The sequence below is a fragment of the Rhinopithecus bieti genome, unplaced genomic scaffold (assembly GCF_001698545.2).
Source record: "Rhinopithecus bieti isolate Rb0 unplaced genomic scaffold, ASM169854v2 scaffold_72501, whole genome shotgun sequence".
Taxonomy (NCBI): domain Eukaryota; kingdom Metazoa; phylum Chordata; class Mammalia; order Primates; family Cercopithecidae; genus Rhinopithecus; species Rhinopithecus bieti.
In genome coordinates, this window is record NW_016827507.1 from 1,658,761 (window position 1) to 1,669,283 (window position 10,523).

General features: G+C 47.4%; 1 protein-coding gene across 6 annotated transcripts in view; it reads left to right on the forward strand.

The window, feature by feature from the left end:
* Positions 1-10,523, forward strand: part of ZFAT (zinc finger and AT-hook domain containing) — a 240,286-nt gene that overhangs the window by 215,225 nt on the left and 14,538 nt on the right. Inside the window, exon 16 of one of the 6 annotated variants that reach the window (XM_017863815.1) lies at positions 1,813-2,079. The exons of the other annotated variants lie outside the window; for them this stretch is intronic. Within the exon in view, the coding sequence (XP_017719304.1) occupies positions 1,813-1,824 (12 nt within the window). The 3' untranslated portion in view covers positions 1,825-2,079. Of the gene's footprint in view, positions 1-1,812; positions 2,080-10,523 lie in introns of those variants that run through there. 6 annotated transcript variants of the gene reach the window in all.

Genomic DNA, 10,523 nt, shown 5'->3' on the forward strand with positions numbered 1-10,523 from the left:
CATCCCAGAACACCATCACAGCCATACCTAGAATAATGTATGACCAAATATCTGGGCACCCATGGCCCAGTCAAGTTGACATATAAAATGAACTATTACGCATGTACAAATGTGTTTCAGGGTGTGAGTGTCTCTTTGTCAGTGAAAGGGTATTATTTGATTCAAGGGTGAAATTCTCAGTTTCACAGAGACAATTTTGGTGGACAGATTTCATGGTGATTTAGTAGCTTCCAGAAAACACATCCATTGGCAGATCCATATTTCTATCACAGTTGAGATTTTGGTTCAGGGTTCAGGAATCAGCTCCATCCTGCGTGTCTTTGAGAGAGTCACAGCTGAGGACTGTGCCAGCACGGTACACTGACCCCCAGGAGTCCTCCATGGAGCACCAGCACTCCACTCAATCCTCCTGGCCATGAGCAAGCAGACCATTGTTGCCACTGCCCACATGGGAGTAGATGTCCTGTAGGAACTAGTGGTAGCAGCACTCTACGTGGCAGGCCCGTGTCTCTGTCCACATGGGGCATTTCCCCTGCAGCCCAGGTGTTGGCTGCCCCTGGCTTATGAGCCTGGGGTGGGGATGGGGTGTCACACACACTGTCTGCCAGTTTTAGTGCCTCCTGGGGTTGCCCCTCTCTTCTGTTGGTTGTTTTCCCTGCAATGTGCTAGATGCTTCTACACTGTGTGATGGAGCCTCAGTGGGAAGGAGCAATTTGGACTGCCTCAGACCCATGGACACCTGCCTCTTCCCCATGCAGGCCCTTAGTCGGGTCAGCACAGAATTATTCTGCCTTAATCTTGTTCAAAATCCCAAGTGCTCCTCCGACGTGCTGTAACCACTGATCAAAATGAAGCAAACAGAAAGCCAAGCAGGAACCCCAGCTTTGCCCAAATCACCCCGCCTTCTTCTCCCACCTGCTTCTACACACCCCAGCTTTGCCCAAATCACCCCACCTTCTTCTCTCGACTGCTTCTACACACCCCAGCTTTGCCCAAATCACCCCACCTTCTTCTCCCGACTGCTTCTACACACCCCAGCTTTGCCCAAATCACCCCACCTTCTTCTCCCGACTGCTTCTACACACCCCAGCTTTGCCCAAATCACCCCACCTTCTTCTCCCGACTGCTTCTACACAACCGTTGCCACCTTCAGCCTTCAGGTGGGTCCCCGTGATGGTTGGCAGTGTTGGGAGAAGAGCAGGCAGAGCTCCCCCCCTGGGCTCAGCATACAATGTGAAGTCTGAGAGGGAGCTTCAGTAGCAGTTCTTGCTGGAAGACATATGTTTGTTGCCACCCAGCATTGGAATTGCTGTTTGTTATTTGCAGTTCATTATTTTTTGCAAGAAAAGGCACTCTACTTCAGTGGAGACCACATGCATCAGTTGCCTGTTTGCAATGAAGTGCATGTCCGGTCTGTCATGTTTTAATTTAAGGCCCTGAGTAATGTGGTCCCCTGACCCCTTTCTCACTGCCCATCTGGACAAGGGCTCCTGGTGGGGAGAAGCCACTCTGTAGAAGAGACTTCTCAGGTGCAGCCTCTGGCTTGAGAGAAGCCTGGTGCCCTGTGGGCCACCTGAAGGGACGCTTAGACCGGCCTCCTCCTGTCAGGGGGCAGATGTTGAACATTTTGTAAGACTTGTGACGAAATAATGAGGAGGGGGATCTAGAAAGTGATTTATATGAGGCTTCAAAATCTATTTTATTTTACTTTTAAAACAAGCGCTCTATTCTACAACTGTGATTGTAGTTGCACAGCAAAAGATCTGACAGAAGAACCCTATTGGTTCAAGATACTCTTCTAACTCTTTACAGATTGTGGTGTAAGAGAGCCTGGCCATCTGAATTGTCTTAAAGTGGGACCGAGGTGAGATCTCTTTTCTAATCCTAGCCACAAAAAGGATTGAGTGAAGTCCATCCCATTTTTCTGTTATCCCTCTAAGCTCAAATAACTGGTGAGTTAATGGAATTTTCCTTTTCTTGTTCCCACAGAGGCACTTTTTTGACTTGCACTGTAAACACGTCTCTCCCTAAGTTCAACACAATTCTTGCAGTGCAGATAAAAGGAAAGTCACTGGCGGGCTTTTCTCTTACTTTTCTTTCCGCTCACCTTTCCTCTTCAAAGCCTCCTTTGACTTCATTTCCTCTTGCCTGTGCTGAGTGGTACATTACAGCAGCAGACCTGCATTCTCTCACGCCGTAATGGAACCCTACCGTCTTCAATTGTGTCATTTACTCCACTTTCCCGTTAACAGGTTTTTTCTGTCGTTATTGTGGCTCATCTAAGGAATCAAATCCTTCCAAGAAGATTAAAAGTATGTATAATTGTAAAAGAATTGATGGTAACAGCAGTTTCCATCTGCCATAACTGCTTGTATTTTCTGTTATTCTTCATTGTATTCGGGTGTCACACCCACTCCATGCTTGCAGACTCTGTAGTGTCATGAGTCACGATGGATTCAAATGCCTATGAAAGACCCAGGCAAGAGAACTGCATGTGTCCTCTGTGGCAGTCAAATTGGTTGTGTATCTCCAGGACCGAGAGCATATGCACCCAGCGTGCTTCTTAGGCCTCAGATGATCTAATACTAGATTCTTAGGCATATGCTCAGGATTTCTAATAGATACCTATGATCCAGGTTTTACTTTTATCTTTTAATGCCAAGCCCTTTTGATCTTGGTAAAATCCTGAAGTCTCACTGATGACTTTGTTTTTTTCCCTGTATCGTAGCCCTTACTATGACAACCACTTTTCAGCTGCATGCTTTTGTTGGCTGCTGAGGTTAGGCTCCTGCCTAATGAACTCTGCAGTGCAATTCATTTGATCCCGGGCCTCTGCCACCTTTAATCGTATGAAGGTCCTAATTATACGTGCAGGTAGCCTCTGAAAAGTGTTCTCATACTTCACATTCCTTATAGAATGTTCTTTGTGTTGTTGCGGAATGGTGACCTTTAGCATGGAGATTCAGAAACAAAACGTTCATTCACAGTCTTGGCAATGGGTTACTCTCCCTTGTCACTGAATGCCAACTCTTGTCCTTTGTAGGCCTTTCTTAGTTCTCCTGTGGTTGTTTGAACCTTTTCTTTTTCTTTGTCTTAACTAAAACTTCTTCCAGAGACTTCTGCCTCTGGTCTGACTTTGGACGGCTGCTACTCCACGTTGCATCCTCTCCCAAAGCTCTTTTATTACTTGCTTAGCTCTCTTACACCATAGCAGTTACAGAAAATTCCATTTCTTTGTGAAATTTTTAAAGTAAAAATAAACCCCATGATATATCTGTGGCCATATGAGAAATGGTTTGAAAACATAGAGAACAAAGGTTATTCTCTATTTCATTATGATGCCTTTTTCCCATACCAGCCATCCTTAGCTAACTGGAGGATGCTCATCTACTCAACTTGGCTTTTCTTCCTTTTCCTAGGTCCCCGTCTTTCCGCTATTATGCCCCAAGAAGCTGCAGCCTTGGTTGGTGCTATTTGCAGAATCCCACATTATTTGAGTTTTAATACTGCTGAGTTTATTACTTGTTTGCTTGATGCCTGTTTCCTGACCCATGTCCTTAGCCAAGGCAGGTCGGTTTTAATTGACATCTCCCCTCCAGGCAGCTTCACCCTGGGAAGTAGTCCTTGCTGGCTGAGATCGCTTGGTCTGGTTCAAGTTCCGGGCCAAGGCCAGGCTATAATAGCCCTGACGAGAGTGAGCGAGAGCTGTCCCACATGTGGAGGAGAGCGATGCGGGTTCTCTGTGGACTTGTCGCGCCTCAGGATGGCCCTTGTTGTTCATTCTCAACAAAACAGTAGTCTCCATCCCGGCCGGAGGAATTCCCCGAAACAAGAACTCTTGGTGTCCCCCTCCTTCCTACTCCTGCTATCCATCTGGTGTCCCCACCTGGTGGAGGGCTTCCAGGCCACTCCAGTGTCTACGCCAGAACCTGGGAGGCCCTCTTGCCTCCTTGCCTCTCCCATCCGGCGTCTGCCCTGTCAGCACATGTGGTGGGCTCCTGCTTCACAAGGGGCCTCAAATAGTCCCTCTGGCTCCCAGCTACCACCTTCATTTAAGCCCTTGCTACCCAAAATATGGTCCCCGGGCCAGCAGTGTCAGCATCGGGGGCTTGTGAGAAATGCAGAGTCTCTGGCTTCACTGCACCCCTCCCAAATCAGGCTCTGTGTGTAACCAGCAGCGGGGTCATCCTGGCTCCACCCCAACCCTACCAAATCAGGCTCTGTGTGTAACCAGCAGCGGGGGCATCCTGGCTCCACCCCAACCCTACCAAATCAGGCTCTGTGTGTAACCAGCAGCGGGGGCATCCTGGCTCCACCCCAACCCTACCAAATCAGGCTCTGTGTGTAACCAGCAGCGGGGGCATCCCGCACATTAGAATTTAGAAGCCTGTTTTCAGCTGTCAGTCCCCCTCCCCTGGCTTACAGAGGATGCTCTTGTCTTTCCATCCTGCTGCTCTGAGATCCAGTTTTCACATAGAAGCCAGAGCGATCTTTTAGAATTATCATTACATCACAGTAACCCTTACTTTAAAATCCTCCACTAACTCAGAAAGTCTCCAGTAAACTTAGAATAGAAGCTCTCCATGGCCCACAAGGCCCAACAGCAAGGTGCCCGCCTTTCTCCCTCCATTTTCCTTCTTGCTTCATGGTGGGGTGTTTCAAGAAGACCCACCCCGCCCATGCTGACTGTGGAGGCGCAAGATCCGGGAGCAGCTGCTTCTGCATAAAAGCAAACACTTCAAGAAGGAGCACAACCTACGAGGGGGTGCCTGCATGTCAGGATAACCCCCGCCCATGAGGACACATCAGGTTAGACCCTGTGGTCAGCTTCAGCTCTCGGATTGTCCAGTCCTTCCTGCCCTGAGGGTGCAATTAGGAAGGGAATATTTTCAGAGGAGCAGAAACTGTCCTCCCTCTCCAGGCAGTGGTGAGGATGGGGCCGCGGAGGAGGAGTGCCCTCTCTCACCCCATCACAGGTCTTAGGAACTGTATCACAGACCATATCTAGTGTAGTTGATACCCATGGCTTTTCCCCCAGCAAACTGGAAGCTCCATGAGAGCAGGTGACAATTTGGTCTCACCCATCTCTGGGATCTCTAGCATTTGGTTCAGGGCCTGGTACATTTTAGAGGCTTCACGGGCATTCAAAACCGTGAATGCCAGATCAGATGTTGGAAAGCTGAGTTAGTGGGGCACAGTTGCCCTGGGTGTGACTTGTGCTGAGCAGCCTCATACTCTCCAGGCTGGCAGTGCATACCCTACCACAGGAGATGCAGGCCTCTGGGACAGAGTCCCCCTGCCCTGGATGGACAGCACAAGGGGGTATCTCTGGAGAAGCCTGTTTCATGGGAGTCACCCCAGCTCATGTCACAGTGGATGGAGGAGCCCTTGGCACAGCCAGTGGTGTAGCAAGGGGCTAAAAGACAGCCAGACTGCTTGGGCTGGAACCCTGGATCTGTCACATAATAGTGTGTGATCTTGGACAAAACACTTGTCTTCTTTGAACTTGTGTTTCCCCTTCTGTATAATGGGAAGATCATGGAACTTACTCCAAGGGGCTGTTGTATGCATTATACCTAATTATGCAAGATGAAGCCACTGGCCCTGTGCCTGGCACATGGCTGGGTCAGTAAATCTTAGCTCCTGTGATCATGGAAACAGCATAGCTCCTTACCTCTCACTGTGCATGTAGAATTCAGCCACAGCCATTTCTGCTTCTGGTCGCTTCCATTTAGCAGGTGAGTGCTGATGTGGTATTATCTAGGCTCTGTGCTTGGCATCAGGAGTCCAGGGTGGATAAGACACCCCCCGCTTTTTTTTTTTTTTTTTTTTGAGACAGGGTCTCACTCTGTCACCAAGGCTGGAGTACAGTGGCATGATTATGGGTCACTGCAGCCTCTACCTCCCCAACTCAAGTGATCCTCCCACTCCAGCCTCCAGAGTAGCTGGGACCACAGGTGTGAACCACTGTGCCTGGCTAATTTTTGTATTTTTTCTAGAGACAGGATTTCACTATGTTGCACGGGCTGGTCTCAAGCTACTGTGCTCAAGTGATCTGCCCGCCTTGGCCTCCTAAAGTGTTGGGATTACAGGTGTGAGCCACCACACTGTGCCAGATGCTCTCTGTCATGGCAGAGCTTGTTGCTTGGTCCAGGGAGGTAAACACATAGGTTATACAAATTAACATGATTGTGGCTCGGAATCATTTGACCCCTTTCAAACTCCAGTTGTTGAGTCATTGTGAGTAATTCCCTTAGAGGAGGCCCTGGGGGAGGCATTATGATGGACCAAATGTTCATGTTCTTCCCTAAGTTCATATGATTGCAATCTAATTCCCAAAATGATGGTATTTGGAGGTGGGTTCTTTGGGAGGTGATTAGGTCATGCGGGTGGAGCCCCATGAATAGGACAAGTGCCTTAATAAGAGGGGAGAGAGCTTGATCTCTCTCTCTCTGGCATGTCAGAATACAATTACAGGTCAATAATCTGCCCTTGGAAGGGGGGCCTGCACTGTAACCTAAGCATGCTGGCTCCCTGATCTCAGACTTCTAGCCGCCAGAACTGTAAGAGATAGATTTCTGTTGCTTATAAGTCACTCAACTTGTGCTGCTTTGTGACAGCAGCCTGAGCTGAGACCATTGCCCAAGGAAAGAGGAGCTGGGTAGGAGGTGGTTCTGTGTGAGAGGGACTTAAGACTAGGCCAAAAGAGAGTTGAATTAAGTTGAATTAAGTAGATCTTCCTACTCTAAGAGAGAAGTATGTGGGTCATGTGGATTTGAAGAGCAGGAGCTGGTGTCTCTCTGGGGTTTCAGCATAAGATCTGAGACTGTCATGTCAACACCAGTAGGGTGAATGTCCAAGCTTCACTGGTGCTCAAAATAAGAAGAGAGAGCCAGTTTCTTTTTCTGTTCTTAGATCTGCTTGCTACTAATGAACTTACCTCGATAAGTTTGATAAGTGATTTAAATGGTTTGTGTTTTGTTATGATAAACATATTTTAAACAAACAAACAAAAAACCACTTTATTCCGGGGAGTTTGGTTTTTCTACCTTGGGCAAGGGATGTTGCTCTGTGGTTGTCCAGGGAGGAATACGACCTGGGTCCTGCCAGCTCCATTTTCCTTCCCTGCTCGGTTACCAGCAAGGCCCTGTTGGGGTTCTGTGGAGGCTTCAGGTCACTCATGTTAAAGTACTGGGAAGGAAACTGCTAGTGGAAGCAGATTGCTTAATTACGGGGAGAAGAGTGTGCATCAGCTGGGGAAAGAAGCCAAGCCCTTCCCCAGCAGGCACCAAGACAGCGTCCTCCAGGTGGCCCACGAAAGGGCAGCGGATCGATCCCATCCCCGCAGCTTTATCGAGCACCTGCCCTTCAGGTTGACAGAGCCACCAGCAATGAGAAAGGCTGGGGCCTGCAAGGATGGTCACCCGGGTGATTTTGTGAAAGTCAGGCAGGTGGAAATGTACAAAGGAAACTAGTCCTAAAGTACAGTGGAGGGGACTTGGGTGAGAACAAATCTGAAACGTTTGCCCAACCCCAACAGCTGCACAGCTGTTCAGGGATCACCAGGCAGGGGTGTGAAGGGAGGAGAATGTGTAGGGAAGAGAGTGCTCCCTGTGTGAGGACCAGGCAATGCTATAGAGTTGCCACGCCAGGCCTGGCACTAAATCAAATAGAGATTCAGTGTATGTGTGCTTAAAGGTGAAGGAAGTCAAGTGTTATGCATAATAAATGTGTCTAAATATCAAAAGATATTTGTGAGGAGGGAGAAGCTCTGCCTGCCTCCTTCCCTTTCATGGTGAATCTGCTCTGAATTGTTTCAGCACAGCTTCGAAATATCTCCTGGGGTCCACATTTGAATAATTCAATTCAGTGTTTATTGAGCGCCTACTATAAGTTGGGTGCCCTGTGGCTATGGCATGATGGTGTGGAGGGGATGTGTGAAGCACACGGGCAACAGCTTAAGTGCATGGGAGCTTGGCTCAGCTGGGGAGGGGAGGGGGCGGCAGACACTTCCTCCAGGAGCAGTCATGAGTGTTGCACCTCGTGCACCTGCCCTGTGCCAGGCACTGCCCCCGACCCCGCTGTCTCTTTTCTTTCTCACACACTCTCTCTACCATGTAGATCTCTCTAGTTTCCCACAATTTATGAGAGTAGGTTTCCTTTTCTAGTCAAATGATTATTCAGACCAAACTAAGTTACGCCTAGACTGCCAAGATATGCAAGAGGTACAAGATGCTCTAGTCATGGGCATCCCCTTTCTGTTGCCCACTGAGTTGGTTTGGCCAGTGTGGGAACCTTTTCATCCTCTTCTTACAGCACTGAGGTCAGGAAGCCTGCATTGCTCCTCTCTTCCTGTTTCCAAGGTCCTTCTCTCTCAATGAAGAGAGCTGGCCCTTCCCGTTCCCCTCAGGTCCGGGGACCTGGTGGGCAAGTTCGTATTGCAGGTGGCAGCAGAGCTCTCCAATGCCTGGGGCTTAGGAAACAGGGTTGCAGCTGTGTTGGCTGATAGTGGAGTCTCAGTGTTGCAGAGACCCAGGTGACACAGGAGATGGGTGGTGACTGTTGTTAGCAAGCTGCCTTTACAACTTAGGCTTTGGACTGTGCATGGGATTTATACTTTCGGGAAAGAAAATGTGTGTGCTGTCTACTTACAACCAAGAGAAAAATAGGGTGGAGACGCAGCACTACCCTGTCTTCCTCCATGAAAGGTGTCTAGCCTGACAGTGGAATGAATCGCGGCCTTCCTCACTTCCTGTGCTTTCTTTCCTCCTTAAAAGGCTTTAAATCTCCATTGATGTATGGAGTGGTTTCTTCCTGCCTGTGAATATCTTCTGATATTTCCACAAGTTTCTTGCAGATAATGCCCCCTCAGAACACCCTTATTTTTGTCCTGTATAGGTATGTATTTCTGGAGTTAGGAATTTATGATGTTTTTTACAAACAACATTCGTTTATGCCTTTTCTTTCCTCTATAAATTCAGGATTGTGTTTGCTGTTTCCCTTTGTTTCTGACTTATACAGCTCAGCTCTTCACCTAGGGTTGTGAAAGCAAATGTGCTTGCTTGTTAACCTTGTAAAATGGTCCTGCCAGTCCCCCTTTTGAGAATGAAAAGGAAGCTATTGCTTGGTTATAATTTAAGCAGTGAGTGAAACCCTAATCACTGGAAAATATAAGGCTCCTTCCCCAGAGCTTCAACACACACAGGGGAATATTCTACCTGCAAGAATCGACTGCAGTGTTCTTTTTTCATTCTTCTTGTTGGGTTGTCTTTGGATTTTTGTCTGCAGTCCTCTAATTCTAACAATAACACGGAGTCTGCGAATTTCTGAGTGGAAGGGACCGTAGAAGATGTTGGCCGTTTGGGAGGAAATAATGAATTGCACACTTTCCTTTGTTCTCGAGGTATGGAAGCATCTGAGAAACAAGACATGAGTGAATCAGATGGTAATGAGAACAACAGGAGAGGAAGGGGAATTGGAGACCAGTTGAGCTATCTAGTCACAGGCAGGGCTGGGCAACAGCAGGGCAGCTCTTCCTAGAAGGGCAGTTGCTTGCCTGTAGCACATGGAGTCTCAACCCGATGGACCCAGGACTCCCACTGAATAATGACTACCTTATAACACTCCTTTTACTCTCTTGAAATGAAATTCATAGATTCCTACACATGCATGACTTATAAAACAAACAGCAACAACAACAAACTCTAATGTCCTAACTGAAATAACAAGAAGTAAATGGAAAGTTATTAATAATAAAATAATAAGAAATTGAATAATATTCAGACATGACAATACCACGATACAGTGGTAGGCAGGACAATGGTGCCCCAGAGATGTCCACGTCCTCATCCCCAGAACCTGCAAATATGTTAGGTTTTACATGGCAGGCGAGAATTAAGGTTGCTAATTAACTGAATCCAAGATGGGGAGATTATCCTGGATTATGCACATGGACTTAGTGTGATCACACATGTCCTTAAACAGGGAAGAGGAAGGAGGTAGGGTCAGAACCAGAGAGATGACATCATAAGAAAGACTCTACCAAATGTTGTTGGCTTTGAAGATGGAAGCAGGCCACAAGCCAAGGAATGCAGGAGCCTTTAAAAGCTGGAAAAGCCAAGGAGGTAGATTCTCTCCTAAGGTCTCCAGCCGGGAGCACAGCCCTGCTGAAGTGTTGGTTTTAGCTCAGTGAGACCCATTTCAAACTTCTGAACTCTAGAACTGAAAGATGATACATTTGTGTTGTTTTAACCTGCTAAATTTCTAGTAATTTGTTAAAGCAACAATGAGAAAATGAAATAAAAACATAACTATGTGGTCAGGAAACGGGACCCTTTCCTTACTCCTTATACAAAATTAATTCAAGATGGATTAGAGATTTAAATGTTAGACCTAAAACCATAAAAACCCTAGAAGAAAACCTAGGTAATACCATTCAGGACATAGGCATGGGCAAGGACTTCACGTCTAAAACACCAAAAGCAATGGCAACAAAAGCCAAAATTGACAAATGGGATCTAATT